General features: G+C 49.0%; 3 protein-coding genes across 17 annotated transcripts in view; 2 read left to right on the forward strand and 1 right to left on the reverse strand.

Moving 5' to 3' along the window:
• RALGAPA1 (Ral GTPase activating protein catalytic subunit alpha 1) overlaps positions 1-4,837 on the forward strand; it is a 131,426-nt gene extending 126,589 nt beyond the window's left edge. For 6 of the 10 annotated variants that reach the window (XM_074542672.1, XM_026792696.2, XM_026792677.2 and 3 more), the window contains 2 exons: positions 122-236; positions 1,815-4,837. In XM_074542672.1, coding sequence (XP_074398773.1) covers positions 122-236; positions 1,815-1,911 — 212 coding nt within the window. In that variant the 3' untranslated portion in view covers positions 1,912-4,837. The remainder of the gene's footprint in view (positions 1-121; positions 237-1,814) is intronic. The other 4 variants (XM_026792685.2, XM_005479833.4, XM_005479832.4 and 1 more) reach the window with 2 other exon arrangements.
• On the reverse strand, positions 1,814-7,561 carry INSM2 (INSM transcriptional repressor 2). Its single transcript, XM_014265350.3, has one exon. It carries the CDS (start codon positions 6,643-6,645, stop codon positions 5,254-5,256), a length of 1,392 nt encoding a protein of 463 aa, XP_014120825.2. The 5' UTR covers positions 6,646-7,561; the 3' UTR covers positions 1,814-5,253.
• The window catches only part of LOC106629350 (uncharacterized), a 41,075-nt gene continuing 31,174 nt past the window's right edge, over positions 7,122-17,022 (forward strand). For 5 of the 6 annotated variants that reach the window (XM_026792733.2, XM_074542678.1, XM_026792734.2 and 2 more), the window contains exon 1: positions 7,122-7,867. In XM_026792733.2, the coding sequence (XP_026648534.2) occupies positions 7,331-7,867 (537 nt within the window). In that variant the 5' untranslated portion in view covers positions 7,122-7,330. Of the gene's footprint in view, positions 7,868-12,677; positions 12,742-17,022 lie in introns of all 6 variants that reach the window. The other variant, XM_074542676.1, reaches the window with a different exon arrangement.

A 17,022-nucleotide genomic window follows, 5' to 3' on the forward strand; every position in this document is an offset into this window, starting at 1 on the left:
CCCTTCAATCTCTGCGGTTCGTGTCTCATGTCTCACACCTGTTATCTTTTATCTTTTCTCCTCCCCCTTCCTCACTTCTTTCCACTCCTCCTTCCTCATCACTTCTTCATTCTCAACAAAGAAAGAAATGCTGTGATATTTCTTCTCCTTCCAAAACCTCCACTAGAAAGCATTGGCCACATCAAGGTAAAGGGCAAAGGCTTGAAACGGAAGGTCTTTCACGCTAGCTGTGAATGGTATGCTGTGCAAAACAACAACGGTTATTTTCTATTCTCTAATTTCCACCATTTGAAATGCTTTAATTTCTTGTAAAATCAGAACAAGATAGAATTTCAGAAAATGCGAATGCATGTTTCCCTGCTTGCCTTTTCTATAAGGCACAGTGAGTCAGGCATTATCATGCTTTTCCAGATTGTTTGGCAGTGAAGTACCTAGTTCATGAACAAAATTACTGTCACCAGCTGGGGAACAAATAACAGCCCTTTCTCTCCCCTGTCACTCTGATGGGTCGTGTCAGTTTGAAGATAGAAAGTACCATGCTCTTGCTCTGGAGCAGGCAGGTGAGGTACCAGGCAAGAACAGCCAGATTGCTAGATACCACAGGATTATGACAATCTTTTAAATTTGCTCCTAGATTTCTTACCTTATGACCTCACTTGATTTTAGTGGAATCTTTCAAGATAAATCATGACCAATTTTGAATGATTTTTCCACCCTTTATTTGTGAAATGTATACTGAGGCAGAGAGATCTTCAGTGCTGATTATTGCATTATTATTTTAAAGAATTACCAGTAATAGCATGATGTGGAAGAAATAGCAAGTGATTTCTGGCTTACTGCAGTCCACAGGGGTTTCCCCATTGACACCTGCAGGACCAGGCTTCTGTCTCTAAATTATATGGGTTAGAAGCCTTCAGAGGCAACTGTGGTAGTTGAGTTCAATCACACTGCCAGTGGCTGTAAATGACTAATGAAAATGCAGTTTAGTTTTATAGATGGGAGTTAATAGTATTAATTTTCTATAGCATGGGAAGGAGAATGTAATTTTGATTTCATATTTTCTCCTTTTCCTTTTGTATGTCTATGGAAGAAGATTTGGAGACAGGCTGTTGGTAGGAAAGAGCTCTGTCCCCTTGCAGTGAGGACTCTGGGGCCACTGGAGCATAGCTCTGGGCACTGGGCTGATGAATTACATATCATTGTCTCAAATTCATCTTGTTCCTTTTACAAAGAAACGTTAACATATAGTGCATCCAGTTAGTACAATCTGTTCAAGCTTCTGCCTTGTGGGCCCAGTAGGAATTTGCCTTTTGAAGCACAAACTAAAGTTGGTATGGGAGAAGATGTTTTGCTCTCTCAGTTGGCCCCCAATTCACTCCACCTCTTCAGCAGCATTCCTAGAGCTCCCTTCATGTGCAATGAGCTGTTAACCTTCATGTTCTCATTAAAGACTGGATTCTTCTGGGTTGTGGTTTGACTAATGATTCCCCATCCCTGCAAGGGAACTGGAGCTGTTTGTTTTCCTGGTTAGCGGGAAAACATTGCCCACTTCAGTGCTGCCTCAATTGCTCAGAGCAAGGGGGTTCTGCAGTCCCATAGCTCAGTGGTTTCTGCAATCATCTTTCCTATAGGGGTGGATTTGTGGCAGTTGTTAATTCCATGAGCAATACCACCACCCACAGCTGATAAGGGGCTAGGAGATGCTGTGGCAGTGACAGCAGCACTGAAACTCCTGTCAGCCCCTTGCTAAGAGATCCCGTGCTGCGAGTGTGGCAGGCGGCACTGACGCCTCCGATTCTTGCTGTCCTCTGCAGGCTTCTGCCCAGAGACTCAGCCGGGAGAAACTCCAGCAGCAGCAACAGCACAGGTGGATGGAACAGACTTAGCCTCTCCAATGTCTCCTCGGACTAGCAAGAGCCGCATGTCCATGAAGCTGCGCCGCTCCTCCGGCTCAGCCAACAAGTCCTAAGGGGCGAGAGGAGATGCCTGCAGCTTTCTAGTGAGGAGCACTGGCCACCCTTCCCGCAGCCACTCACCGCCTTCGGGGCTTTACTGCTCACGCCGTGCATTCAAGGATAATGTCTCAAATGTGTGTGCACCCGTGCCCTGCATACTCCTTTTCTGTATGTTTATTTTAAACAGTGACACTGGAATTTTACTTTAATAATTTAGCTTTTTTTTTTTTTTATCAAACTCCAGTCAGCCTTTTTTTTCCTTTGCAGTGCAGTTTGTACCCTGCACCTTTTACCTACTTGGATGATTATGGATGATTAACTTTGGGTTTTAACTCTGGTTGATCTTGAGTCAACATGGAATTAGAGACTGCAGTTGGATTACACTATATTTATTATGCCCCATTGCAATTTTCTCTGTAACAAAGAAAGAAATATGTACAATTTGAAAATGAATGTACAATTTTAAATTGAGGTTGCATTTGTAAAGTCTTTGTCAGATGTCACAATGTTAATGCACAAGATGTGTACAGATTATTTATGTTGAGGATAAAATAGTTCAATGGCGTTTCAAGTATCACAGAATCCAATGAAATAATTTGCTCACAGCACCCTTTCATCATAAAGCGATGTATCATTTCTTAATTCTGCAGATAATCTATGCCAGAAAAAAAAAATCACTGTTCTGAAATTCTATTTATGCTCGGCTTCCAAATATTTTTATAATGTTTGCTTTTCCAAGTGGTGTCAATAGTAAATGCCATTGAGTTTCATGAGTTTTAGCCATTATCATTATGCTGTTTCATCTAGATGTATATTCTTTTTTCTTACATTAAAAAAAGAATAAAAACAAACACTTTCCTGATAGAAATTCATTGCTGTGATGATGGGTCCTAGGGAAGAAAAGGGAACATGCTCCGGGAGCCTGGCCTGAAATGCTGATAATTTCAACCTTGTGAGCGCAGATTAGTACATGAATTCCACCCACCCAGAGGTATTTTCCTACAGAAAATTAAATGCTCACATTTCGAGTCTAGTAAACAACAAAATGCTGTTAACAAAATGTAGCATGGCATCGGTACTAACTGCATGTGTAAATATATGGGCAACAATAAAAAAAGAAATTATGTATTGTCATTCATGTAGTATCTACAAATTTGTAATGGTTGAAGAGAAAACATGTTATTTAATAATCCAATAAAATTATTCTTACCACCTTTTGTATATTAGTTATTCACTTCCCTGATTAGATTCTTAGTCCAATTTATAGAAGAATTGTGTATTACATGCACATGAAGCAGTTAAATGCAATACACAGCTTAGTTTTCCTTTGTATTAAAAAAGCACACACAAGTTCTCAAGAATGCCCAACTGAAAACTTTTCCCCAGATCTAGAAAATAGATTGCATGGAGCTCTGCAGGTAATACAAAACATAGGCTGTTCCCTCTGGCAGGCTGGTTGTTCAGGTGCCAATTGTAGGAGCAGTTAATAATCATCACATTTGGGTCTGCAGCCCTTCATCTTCGACTACACAAGGAGAGAAAGTGGAACCATGATTTAAAAAAACAAAAAACTAATGACTTTCCAGGGGCAAACTCATTTAATTCCATAAACAGGCATTTTTACCTAAGTCTCTGTTGTCAACAAACGACCGAAAAATGCACAACTTAAATTAACATGCTTTATTTTTGGCATATTAGTGAATTGCAAGTTTAGCCTCCTTTGTCAGAAAGCAAATCTTGGCTGCATTAGGTTATATTGTATTAATTCATTTGTCCAGGTTCTGGAACTAAAATGACAAAGTCCGTGAAGCACATTTGACATAAAGCACTTATCGCTTGCTCGCAGCCTTTGGGCATGGTACATCCTTTGTTGTGTGTAGGAAAATATAAAACTACAGAAATAATTGCTTTAGAGGATGCTAATTGAGAGATTGAAATATTTTGCATGCTCACATCAGAGGGAGTGTTAGAACAAAGACTACAACTGGGATCAGTTTGGTTCTTCAGAAGTCACCAGCTGACCCATTTTGCCCTGCTGAATTCAAGAAAGGCATGAGCTTTCTTTTAAATCTTTTATTGAATTTTCTTGCCCTTATTTTTAAACTCATCTACTACCACATTTAGAAACAAGCACTCATGGAAAAAAATAAACAAACAAACAAACAAATAAATAAATACTGGCTGAAGTGTCAGTAGCTGGTAAATTCAACAGCATTTCAAAGCATTTGACCAGAGCATTGTCAAAGCCGGGGAACACACACCGCGGGTTGCTTTGCTAAAGGTAGGTGTCGTTGGGGAGAAGGAAGGTAGCCTATCACCTGTGCTTTAGCAACATGTCTAAAGATTGCTTCGTGTCCTAATTTCAGCTGCTCACAAGACTCGGAGGAGCTCACATCAAAAGCGCAGCTCACAGGAGAGAGGTCGGAGGCCGCTGGGAAGGCGAGCGGCACACGCGGTGCTTTCCGCTGCCCGCGGTGCAAGGGCCGGCGGGGCCACACGCTGCCCACCGAGCCCACCCGGCCCGGCCCGGCGGCACCGGCCCGCCCTCCCGGCTGCTGCCCGCGCCGCGCTAGCGAGCCACGAACGGGGCGCAGCAGCTTTGGGAACGGGCAGCTGCCGGAGACGCGAGTTTTGCCTACCACACAGTTGCTAGAGGACAGAGACACAGAGTAAGCAGGAGATGCGTACTTAGCTATAGATCAACACCTTGTATTTCAATTAAGCAGACAGCACGATTAATTTCCCATACGTTTTGCTAGCTATTATGTGACTTGACACTGACTTAATATGAACATTTACCTTCTCAGCTACCTTAGAGTACACCACGAATGCTGAAGCTCGAGGGCTAAGGCTACGAAAACAAGGTCACTAGATCAGGCTCCTTTTCTCACGAAAAATAATTCCTCTCTTTAGATACCCTATATACAACCGTAATTCTCCCCGTCGTTACGGAAGGTACTGGCGGTACCGGCGGGTGGGCCGCCACCCGACGCCTCGGCACTGCCCGCCTCCCGGCCGGTGCCGGCGGGGCTTCTCGCCTGTTGCCGCCGTCCCCCGGCCGCCCCGGTGGCTGTGGAGCTGCGGGGCTCGCCCTGAGCGCTGCCGGCAGCGCGGCCCCTGGCCCAACACGCCGCCGTGCCGGCCGGGTGCGCGTCGCTGCTCCGGCCGGGAGTCACCGGGCGGCCCCTCCGACGTATTAGCCGTGAGAGCCGCGACTTTCCATAGGAATTGCAGCGTGGCCAGGGCTCGCTCGGCTAGCCCGGGCTCTCGGAGCAGTCCCACCGGGGCGGCCGCGGGCCTAGCAGCCCGGCCGGACGGGCACCTGGAGCAGCAGGACCTGCCTGCTCTCCGGCGGGTGGCACTTGCTGGCGTGCCGCGCCAGCCCGGGCGCGCTGAAGAAGGTGGCGGGGCAGTGTTTGCAGGGGAAACCCTGCCGCTCGCCGCCCGCCGCGCCGCTCTCGGGGACCCCGGCGGGAGGCGGCGGCGGCAGCAGCAGCTCCTCCCGCACGGCGTGCCACAGCCGGTGCTTGTCCCTGATGTCCGCCGAGGGGAAGCGAGCGCCGCAGAGGTGGCAGGCGAAGGTGAGGGGCCCGCGCTCCGGCGGGCCGAAGGCGGCGGGCCGCGCTGCCCCGTGGGTGCCCAGGTGCTTGCGGAGGTAAGCCTGCCGCCGGAACCGCTTCTGGCAGCAGGGGCAGGCGAACGCCTCCCCGCCGGGGCCGCCGCCCGCACCGGGAGCGCCGCCGTGAGCTGGGCCGGGGCTGGCGCCGGGGGCGGCCGGGGCGCTGTCCGCGCCGCCGCGGTGCTGACGGGTCCCCGGCGGCGGCTGGGGCGCGGCGGGGCCGCGGGGCCGCCGCTCGGGGCTGTTCTCCTTGCCCGGCGGGGCGGAGGCGGCGCCTTCGGTGCTGGGGCCGGGACGCGGCTTGTGCCAGCGGCGGTGCGAGGCCAGGTTGGCGGGGCAGCTGAAGATCTTGTGGCACTCGGGGCAGCGGTACTCGACGCGTACGATGCGGGAGCAGCGGTGCTGGGCCAGCGCCAGCGGGTCCGCGTACTGCTCTTTGCACAGCTGGCAGATGAACTCGCCCAGCGGCGTGCGCCCCGTCGGCGGCCCCGGCCGGCCCTCGGGCCCCTCCTCTTTGATGCGCAGCCCCAGCACGGGCGAGGTGGTCACCTCGTCGGCGAAGCTCAGCTTCCGCGTGGCCTTGCCCTTCTTGGCCGGCGCCTTGGCCCGGGACGGCCGCTTCATCGCGGGCACCGACGGCAGCGGCGGGGCCGGCAGCGGGGTGCGCGGCTGCAGCAGCAGCTTCTCGGCGGGCGGGAAGGAGGCGGCCAGGGGGAAGGACTCGGCGGAGGCGGGGGAGCTGAGGCACCGCTCGAAGAGAGCCGCCCGCGGCCCCGCCGCGCTGCACGGCCCCGGAGCCCCCCAGGCGGCCGGAGCCTCCGGCGGGGTGAGCCCGGGGCCGCCGCAGCCGCCGCCGGGGGGCCACGTCGCGGGGCAAGCGGCGACGGCTCCCTCCTCCTCCTCGCCCTTCTCCTCCTCCGCTCCCTGTCTAGCGGCGGGGCCGCTCTCGCCGGCGGGCGGCGGGGCCGGCGGCGTGGGCGGAGGGTCCCGGTCAGGGTCCCGCTCCCGCGGGCGCGCCCGGTAGGAGCCGCCGGGTCTCCGGCTGCGCTTGACGAGGAAGCCGCGCGGCATGGCGGGGCGGTGCGGGGCAGCGGGAGCGCGGCACGGCCCGCAGCCCGCCCGGCCTTTATACCCCCGGCGCCCGCTCCCGCCCGGGCGTCATCCTCCCTCCGGCGGCGGCGGCCAATGAGGAGTTGGGGCCGGCGCTGGCGGCGGGGCCGGAGCTGGCCGGGGCTGCCGCCGCCGGGCGGGCGCGCTCGGGCCGCGGGGACGGGCGGGTGCCTCGGGGAGCGCAGCCCGCACCCTGCGAGACCGAGGGGGGCGTGGGGCCGGAATGGCTCCCCGGTGGGACAGACCCCGAGCTGGGTCACAGGCGCTGCCGCCTCGGCCGAGGGGCTCGAGCAGGAGCGTCTGTCGTGGGTGTTCGTGCGGTGCCTCCATCGCTGCCCGGGCGCACGGACCGCCCTGCGCATCCTTCCGCTGAAGCGAGCCGGAGCCGGGAACTGGCTCCGTCCTTCTGCACAGCCACATCAGGAGTTTTCCCAGAAGTAGCCAGAAAGCTCCGGCATTGCGGTGAGCTCCCAATGCAAGAGCAGGGCTGCCGGGCTGCCGCCGCCGCGTAAAATGCTAAATCACGGCTCTGCGTAGTGGCCATGACTGGTCCCTTGGCAGCCTCGCCCGCGGGCAGCCTCCCGAGCTCAGGGGAGGCAAGGCTGACGTGTGGTACTGTTGTACTGCACTGAGACGCGGTTCTTACATGGTACCGCAAACTGCAAACGCGGCCGAACCTCCCCCCGTCCCGCCCGGTGCAACTCCCGGCCCGTTCTGGGCGCCTGAGCCGGGCGGCAGCTGCTGCGCCCCTGGGGCAAGGCAGGGGCCGTGTTTGCCGAAGCACAATCGCCTTTTAGGGGAACCGAGCGCCCTGGCAGCGGGGGCTCAGCAGCCCCGCCGGCCCCACCGCGCGGCACCAGCGTCTCCTGCTGCCCCCGAGCCCGGCCTTGGGGCAGGACCGGGCTGTCCCAGCGCAGACCCGCTGCCCGCAGTATACACGAGATGGCGTGCCATCGGGAATGACCGCGGCTCCCTCGGGGACCAGGCACAGACGGCCCTCGCCAGGGCAGGACTCACTGCTGGAAGCATCGCCCAGCCGGAGGAAGGAGAGAGCACCAGGAGAAAGGGAGGAACAGCACCTCTGGTTCGACGGGCTTTCCAAATGTGGAAGAAAGATGTGAAGCCTTCATGCAAGACCAGAATTCCTCCCGCTGCTCAAAATTCTCTCAAACCACTTCTCTGTGTAAGTGCTCCAATTATATTTGCTTAGCAAAGTCTTAATCATGTTTTACATTACTCTCCCATTTTCCTCCATTTTCATGGTTGCACTGGATCTCGGATTAGATTATATAGTCCATGGGCCAGAGATCACCCTTTGTTAGTAGGAGCCTCTGTAACTGGGACCAATGAGCCAGGCTTTCATGCACTTAGGTCACTTGACTGACTGGCTGATTTTTACCCAAAATTTTTCTACCCTTGTAGCTGGACTTTCCAGCTACATTTCTCACTGAATAACTGGATCTCTGGTTACAGATCCACTGTTCCTCCAAGCAATATGTAAATAGTTCTTTCAGTTTCCCCTTGTAAACAATATTCCCATTAACATCCCATTCATTTTCTTTTGTCACATTGCAAAAATAGTCTGTGGTAGGAATGTCTAGTTCTGGAATGTCCAGTTCAGTTTCCAATCCTAAGAGGTGAGAAATCCAACAATGCCTTTTCCAGCCCAGGAGTATCTGGAGGTAAAGTCCCCATTGGAAAGCACATGTATTGAGTGATTACTGAAACTCCAAACATTTTTCCTGTAAAAGCTGTAGATTGGAGCTGCATCAGGGAATTTCTCCATCATCTGACATGGCCCAGACATGGTGGGAAGGCTTGGGCAGTAACCTGCAGTCACAGATGTGGAGTTGCTGCTCGATCCCCCCAGCTGATGTCCCTCCCTGCGATGCAGTGCCCCTCTGTGCCTCCCCCTGCTCACAGCGCCCTCCACACAGCCCTCCTGTAGCTTTCTAAACTTGCCTCCAGTTTGTGATCAGTTTTTAAGGTGGGACCCAAAACTGTAGAACCCATCACTGCACCTTACCCTTGCTGCAGCGTGTGCCAATGCTGACAAATGCACCGGCAAAATTGCCTGGGGATTCAAGCTGGTGCAGCCACCTTGTGCCTTATTTCTCTCAATAAATATGCTGGTTTCCCCAGGCTGTCTCTGCCCCAGTACAAACTCCCAGTGCCCTGGCTTCCACTTGGAAAGGTCACAATTATTCTGTGATTACAGATTATTTCCCCTCCCACATTTACAAGAGAATGTAACTGTAGTGACTGGCATTACACCCAACTCTCCCAGCTTCTAAGCTCTCCAAACTGTTACATGGGTTTATCATCTTGCCATCCTCCTTTACTCCTACCAAAAATTTTACAGTTAGAAAATTCAGATAATTAATAATAGTCGTTAATGTTGTGGGCACATCTCCAAATCCTGTGTGAGTTTGCTGGATTTTTATTTTTTTTCACTGTCTTATTACATTTCAGTAGTCCCATCACCTAGCTGAGAGTGCAGCACTACTCCTTCCTGAACATGCTACTACAGGGAAACTTTATTTAAGGTCAAAGCTTTTCTAAGCAAGGAGCTGAATAATGTTATTGCTCCTGTCCTTACACTGTGCTCTCTACAGTCTGCTAAAATCAGACTGGCCTTGATTAAACACATTGGCTGCTTACATGAGAGTCATCCTTAAATGATCTGAGATTAACCAAAGGGTTAATCCCACAGTAAATAGGAAATCAGAATTCTAGTGGGAAAATGCAGTAGCTGGTGGGGAGCTGGGAGGGTGAAATCAAGAGGAGCCAGTTCCTAATCTTGCATCCTTTGCTTCCTCAGTCCATTCCCTCCTCCCTGGTTGAGGCTGAATGCTGGTGTGTTAGGAGATGAAAACAGGCACTGTTTGTTTGGTACAGCACTGCTCTGCCTCCCTCTTTGCCAAAGTTTCTTGTTTTGTGCAAGGGGACTTTTAGTCTTGTTCATAACTGTGCTGCTAACATAAGCCTAAGGGACCCATTCAAGCCTTGCCAAGATTCAGCAATCAGATTCAGTGATGACTGGGCCAACCTCTTGGGGACCTTCCAAAGTGAGGACAGTCTTCAGATTCCTCTAGATACCTTTCCCTGTTGCTGCCTTCTTTTAGGGAGATGGTTTAGTGGCGGACTTGTCAGTGCTGGGTTAATGGTTGAACTCTTAAAGGTCTTTTTCAACCTAATCAATTCCATGATTATGTGACTTTAGAGGATGCTCCATCTGATTGCCCAGGGTGCTCCAGAGTTTGGGCTAGAAGCTCGTCATCCAGATCCTTGTACATCCCAGCAGTCTGGAGACTCTGATCTCTGGCTGTGCCGTACGGATACCACTGCTTTCAGCCCCAGCCATTCTCCAGCAGCTCCAGGACACCTGGAAACCTGTGCAGACACTGAAGAACAGGTCTACACCTCCATGGTCCCCAAATAAAACATTGTCAAGCAAGTGGGCAGCTGCATTTGTATTTCTGAACAGTCTTGGGGCATAAACAGCAAGAGGAATGTAAGACAGAAATGCCAGCTGGCAGAGAGAAGGTCTTAAGTGAGGTCTGGTTCCCAGAGAAAACCCTAAAAACTCTTCTGGGGGCTCAGGAGACAGAAATAAAAAGAGAAATTCCTTTTGCCACTCAGTAAAAGAAAAAATAACCACAACTTTAAAAAAATAAGAGTTAAAAATAAAATAGAGAATAACTATAAGCAAAGGATTAAAGAACATTTCTCTCCTTCATGTTTCCCCTCCCCACCACAAAAAAAAAATTGTTGTGGTTGAGTTTTTTACATTGCAAGATTTCAAATAAAGTTGACTTTTAAATCTTGCCCTGACATCTGGTTTGTAATTAATGGAGCAGTAAATAGGAGGGAGACAGAAGCTGCCTCAGAAGCCTGTCCTTGATGCATGGCTCTCCAGCAGTAGAGCTGGATGAGCGATACCACCCCCAGGCTCCTCACTTAAACAAAATCCAGGCTGGTTTTGGTGGCAACACAAACCATTTCATCTTCCCCCTAGAACAGGGCTGCCAATTATCCTGCTGTGGTTGGGGATTTGATGCTGGTGACAGACATTGAAGGAAATATCTGCATTATGAGAATATGGATTGTCTAATATAACTGACCTTGCTAGTCTCTTAATTGTGTTTTGTTTTACCTGAGGACAATCTGCTTCAAGAGGAAAATGATGCTAACAGCTGCTATGTGTTCTTCATTGATCAAATATTAACAAAATCGTTCCATCAGGGAAGGCAGAAAACACTGCTCTGTGAAGTGTCCTCTGACTTGGGTTAGAGGGATTTGAAGGGTTTTGAAGACACTATGAAAACATTTAACCTTCCTCTTCTCCCACAAATGAAGTGATGCTGGGAACTGGTCCCATCTCCTCCCATCACTGAGGTGATGCTGGGAGGACAGTGGGGCCATGGCTCCTGTCCCTGCTCCACAAGGGAGCAGCTGCACAAGGGCCAAAGGAGCAATTTCACATTTTGGTTCTTCCCCACCTCCATCTGCATCAGCCCATTGCCGGGAAACCAGGGCCTCTCCAGGGAGCAGACTGATGTTCCCAAACTTACAGAAGTTATAGGAGACTCAATGGGGCCACTGTGACTTTCATGACAGATTTCAGCTGGATTTCAGCTCATACCCCACAGGCTGGAGCCCTTTGCCATTGGCCAGATTTGCCTGCTGGAGCCACTTATCGATCTCACCATGCCATAAACAGGAAGATTTGGCTTTCTTTGGCATGAGATTCTCAGCAGTCTGTTCCCTACAAGCATCACTATATGTTGCAGCTCACTAAAATAGAGATCTCCTAGTACAGAGGGCCATGGTTATCAGTTATATGGATATCAGGAGTGGCTTTCAGGGAGGCTGAGTCCCAGCTGGGCTCAGGGCAGGTCTGTGTGCAGACAGGTGGGTGGTTCTGTGTGCAGAGAGAGCAACAGCTGAAGAGACCAAAGGACCAAAGACAAGGCAGCAGGAGAGTGGGAGAAATGAAGTGTCTGAAACTCCTGTGCCTGCCTCCAGTAAAGGGAAACTCCACACCTGCCTCCAGCAGAGTTTAGGCAGGACAGAGAAACATGCTGGTTGTCTAATTTCCCAAAAGGACTCAATCTCTGCTTTCAGAGAGCAGAGATCAGGAGCAGATGAATCACAGCCACAAATGCTTGATTCTTTTATGGTCACACTTCAGCCTGCTCTTGTGCTGGCACTGGAACCTGTTCAGTTCTGCAGGGATGTGGTGCAGGGAGCTGAGCCCACAGGGAAATATTTACATTTTTTCTTTCCCCCCCAGTCCCAATAATTCTTTCATGCCCCTGTTCTAAGGCCACCTCATTCAATAGAGCTCCTCTGACTCCGAGGTGCAACAGGTAACTCCCCAGGGCTGTTGCCCAAGACCTTTCTGCCACCCCTAGTCCATGAAACCCTCTCTATTTCTCCCTCCATGTTCTTCAGGTTCCCAAGTTCCCAAATCCTTTTCCTGCCAGAACTGAATGCACTTCCTGACAGAAGTATGCTACTGTGTCTTTGCTTGCCTATGGGAAGGAAGGGCAGGATTTACTGTGGAATAAGGTGCAGGCATGGCCTGGCCACTGCAGAGCAGATGCAGTGCAGGAGCCACCACTACCAGCAACAGCTGCAGAGGGGCAGATGGAGCATGGGAGACGCTGATAGGAAAACCAGTGGCAGGGGGTGGGAGAAGACAAGCAAACCAACATGGAAAGCTGGCTGGAAAGAGCTGGGCAGAGCAGCACCCAGAAGGAACAAGATGGAAAATTGCATTACAAGGAAATAAACCCCATCTGAGCTGGGTGCCTGCATCTCAGAAAAGCAATGAGGAGGAAGATAGCTCCCAAAAGGAAATAGTGATTCATCTCTTTGCAGGGAACGTGACAGAGGGCAAGGAAAGGCGGCACTGAGCCAGAGAGCTGCTGCTCTTTTCTGACAGTGCACCTCCAGCTTCTGAGCCCATCCACCTTTTTCTCTCATAGATGAGACCTGGCAAATGCCCATTGTGCTTCAGAGAGGCAAGGCTGCAGGGCCAGCTCTTGGCAGGTGAGTCAGGATGGAGACTCTCCTCTGTTTTTTGTGGGTGAACACCCATGTGCAACCCTGCAGGGCAATGGCAAAATGCTGTGCTGGCTGATGAGGTGGGAAAAGGGAAGATGCATCAATGGTTCAGGAGGGTCTAAACCCAAAGCTTCCCTCCCCTCTCCAGGTGCCAGTGCCTGCACAGAGGGCAAGGGCAGTGGCAACTGGAGGATGTCTCCTGCAGAACCCAGGGGAAAAGCAGCACACCAAGCCAAAAATCACCGTACATATATGTCATTTTGAAAAATTTTGAAAATTTTTTTCCACTTCAGACTTAGCCCTCTTTACTTCAAAGCCAGGAGAGGGGACTCAAAACCAGCATCATGCTCCAAGTACTGCTAATATAATGATCCCTAGCAGCTGCCATGCAGGATTCTCCACTCACATTTGTTTTCCTTCTTTTGTGACATTTAATCAAAATCTTGCTATCCTAAATATTAATTAAAGTGCTTGGAGACAGGGCCTAAATTTCATTTTGCCTCCCAAGTTCACCAGCTTCATCCTCCTCCTCCAAATATGTTTTGCTATAAATTACTGGCACTGTTTCTGTTGATAGTCAACATAATCAAACATTTGTAAGCATGCTGTCTCTTCAATCTGTTCAGTTGATGCACTTTACCTGATCTTTCATTAAAGTAATCAAAACACTTGCTGTGCCACGTCTAATGAATGTTGCATGTATGATTAAGTACTTTCATTCATATTGCAAGTTTGATTTAATGTAATCTGCCTTTCAGACAGCCATTAGCCTAGCTCCTGCGTGAATTCGATTAATTGGCTGAATTCTTCCAGATGTCCTTTAAGTATTACAGGAATTTCTATGTAAAAACAGCAGGGACCATCTAGCAGAGAAGCAAACAATGATACGTTATATTGCTGCCATGACTTACAAAAAGCTGGATTCATTTTCATTAATAAAACATCTGTACTGCTGCACAGCTATGCATCAAGATGCATTTATTTTATATGTTTATTTCTCTTATGACTATAAATAGACAGTTAAACAGAAGCACGGTATGTTCAGTTGGAAGATACACAAACAGAACTGTATCAGAAATGAAAATCAAAGTAAAGAATGTCAGAGTTAGGACAGGACTTACAAAACAAGCATCATGTGTTGGAACAAACATGGCAGCAGCTCCTGTAGATATCTTAGGATAAAGGCATTTTTCTTAGAGCATGATGAATTTGAAAGCAGTTGGTTCCTGGGTTGAAATGCCCTATGTCTGGTTTATGTTTATATGGCTTATTGTACCTTTAAGTGGGAGGAAAAAATGCAGTTTGGCATTTTTAAATGGCATGCAGTAAAGAGAAAGCGTGTCATTAAAATAAACAGTTTTTCTTAATTCTCAAAAGTGGAAATTGGTTTGTTGGGTTTTTTTTCCTCCACAAAGTTCCACTTCAGAAAGGAATCACTTTTTCCTAAAAAGCAAAGTCCCCAAAAGCCAGTTTGAGTTTCAGTGCCCACTGGGCCCAGCCTGTGCAGGACAAGGTGCTGTTTCAGGGCATGGGGAGGGTGCCCCCACAACTCAAAGAAGCTGCCTTCACTTTCTGCTGACCTTGCTAGATCTGATAGCATCTTTTGGAGAAGGATGTGAGATCTCAGACCCTTCCTGCCCCTTTGTCCTCTCTCTCCCTGCCTACCCTCCTCATCGTCAGCAATGAGCCCAGACTGGAGAAGTCTGGCAGTAATTGACACCGACCCTGCAGCCCTGAGCTCAGCACAGCTTAATTTTCCTGAATGTGTGGCGCTTCTCATCCGAGCCAGAGAGCTGCAGGGCTCTGCCCGTCACCACGCACCGGCTTCACGGGGCTCTGCCGAGTCAGGAATGAGGCAGGGAGAGGAGAGCAGCCCTGCAGCCGTGTGGCAGCTCTCCCCAGCAGCGCTCCATCCAGGGGCTCTGTCTCACCTGGGAACGGCCGGGTCACATTCTCTCCTCTCCTCCCTGCTCCCCCCTTCCCAGCTGCTGCACAGCTTTATAAGTGTGTTTGATCCTTGAGGTGCCTCTCCCGTGTACAGGCAAATTATTGCCCCTTTGCACCTCATCAGGACTTTACTGACTGTCCTGTCAAAATGAGCAGGAGCTTGTGCTAGCCAGTTCATTTCCAAGGGCTGTTCTAACAGATGATGGATTTACAGGAGACACCTGAAATAACATTGTTCAGCAAAACTTAAGTGGTACAATGAAAGAGATTGAGACTTGCTAAACTGTATCTCCTTTTCTTTTCCCAGCATTGTCACTGCACTGGCCAACTTGCTTCTTTGTGTTCACATTCTCCTCTGCTTTCACTTCTTTCTCTGTTTCTTGTTTTTGTTCCTATGTTGTCTGTTATGCTCCTATAGCAAAGGTACCCATACAAATTCTGTACTTCTATTATCAATATTATCTGTATCGTACTATGAAAAACATTTAAGACCAATTTTTTTCTACCACAGCTGTGCTGTGACGCTTTGCTGCAGTTCCCAGACAACCTCATAAAAGCCTGGCTGTGCTGTATTTTGCCTAAATGAGCACACTAACCCATTGCAAGGGTCTCCTGCCTGTGACAGGGAAAGCAGAGCACAGAGAGCTGCTCGACTCCCTTGCTCACTGTTCCAGAGGGATTTTCTCAGCAGGGAGAGCAGTGTGCTGGCTGGAGAAGGGGAGTGAGAGGTGAGCAGGGGGTGAGGCAGGCTGTCCTCCGCAGCCACAGGAGCCTCAGCAGCAGGGGCAGAAGCACTTTCCCCTTTGAGACGTATCAGAAACCTGACTCTCAACGCAACAAAAACAGTTTCTAGATTTTTTTGCAGAGAAGAAAATGGTGTAAATTTCACCTACAGGTGACCAATCTAAAAATTAAATGTAGCAAAGCAAAGCAAGCCTTTTCTAGTTTCCAGCGCTGTGTGATTTTCAAGGCAGATGTGGAAAAGTCACATCTTCTTTTGAAGCCCATGAGACTGAAAAATTAAATCAGGGGGCTTTGTTATTGATGTTTTTTTAATACAAATGTTTTGAAATCCCTGCCTTTCATGTGTCTCTTACAAATAAGCAGAAATGTGTGATGAGTCATCTTTGCTTTTAATTCCTTTAATAGATTCTTACCTCACTCGCTAACGTCTAAACAATTCTCGTTTCTGTAACAATCCCTTCCTCAGTGGTAAATATTGCTCTCAGACAACATCTTTTTTAGAGGTTCATTATGTTCATTCTGTGGCTGGGACTCATTATACTCAGTTATTTATTTAAAAGAACAAAATGACAGCAAATGCCTGCATGTATCATGTCTCCCTTTACACATATATTAAATATATTTCAGCAACAAGGGCCCACTCTCAGAGTTTTGAAAAAAACAGCTGGCCTTCCTTCCTAGCCATCAGTCCACAAGAAAGGAATACTGGGAGGTGATGGTGGAGTCTAACCTTGTCTGCTAAATGAGATTCCACTGATGCTAATGGAAAATTTGGCAAAGACAGGAAAATAATTTATGAACTATTTGAATATTTTCAATTATAAAATAAAAAAAAATCCTTGGAGAATTATTAAGAAGGAAGAAGCAAATGAAAATGCCACTATAAGGCATGGTGAAATGGTATATGTGGAACCAGTCCAAGAAATAATTTTGATACCTAATGACAGGTTTGAGCCTTCCTGAAGTACCAAAGTATCACCCATCGCACTGAAGAGCTTGACAAAAAAACTCACAACCTTTACACAGGAAAAAGTCCTCAGCCATTTAAACTAACATTTCACTAATCCAACATTAATGGCTTCTGTTCATGTTCTTCTAAACCAAACCCCAAGTCTGAAAGCAACACCCACTTCTGTTCACACCCAGCTGCCTCTGGCCTTCCATAGAGAAGTTCTAACTGGTGCACAGTCATAACAAAAGGTTTTTGATATTATGATCAGCATAATTATAAAAATGGAGTGAGGTTTGTCCTCAGCCAGCTGTAAAATACATTTTTAACTAGGCCATTGATACAGCAGAGACAAGATGAAAAACAAGAAAGGAGGGCAAAGGTTTGGCTGTGTGGCCATTCTGGGAAATGACTGAAAAACAAGAGCAAAGCTATTCAGAGCAGGTCATTAAAGAAAGAAAATATCTTAAACAAGCCTAAAAGATAGGAAATAGAAATATGGCATGGTCACTTACAAAGCAGAGGTCAAAAAGACATCAGTAATTAATGATGAAAAGATAAAGAGCCAAGCACTTAATTTCAAAGAAATGGTCCGGAAAAGCATAATGGCACTGTGAACAAGAAAA

Source organism: Zonotrichia albicollis, chromosome 6 (assembly GCF_047830755.1).
Source record: "Zonotrichia albicollis isolate bZonAlb1 chromosome 6, bZonAlb1.hap1, whole genome shotgun sequence".
Taxonomy (NCBI): domain Eukaryota; kingdom Metazoa; phylum Chordata; class Aves; order Passeriformes; family Passerellidae; genus Zonotrichia; species Zonotrichia albicollis.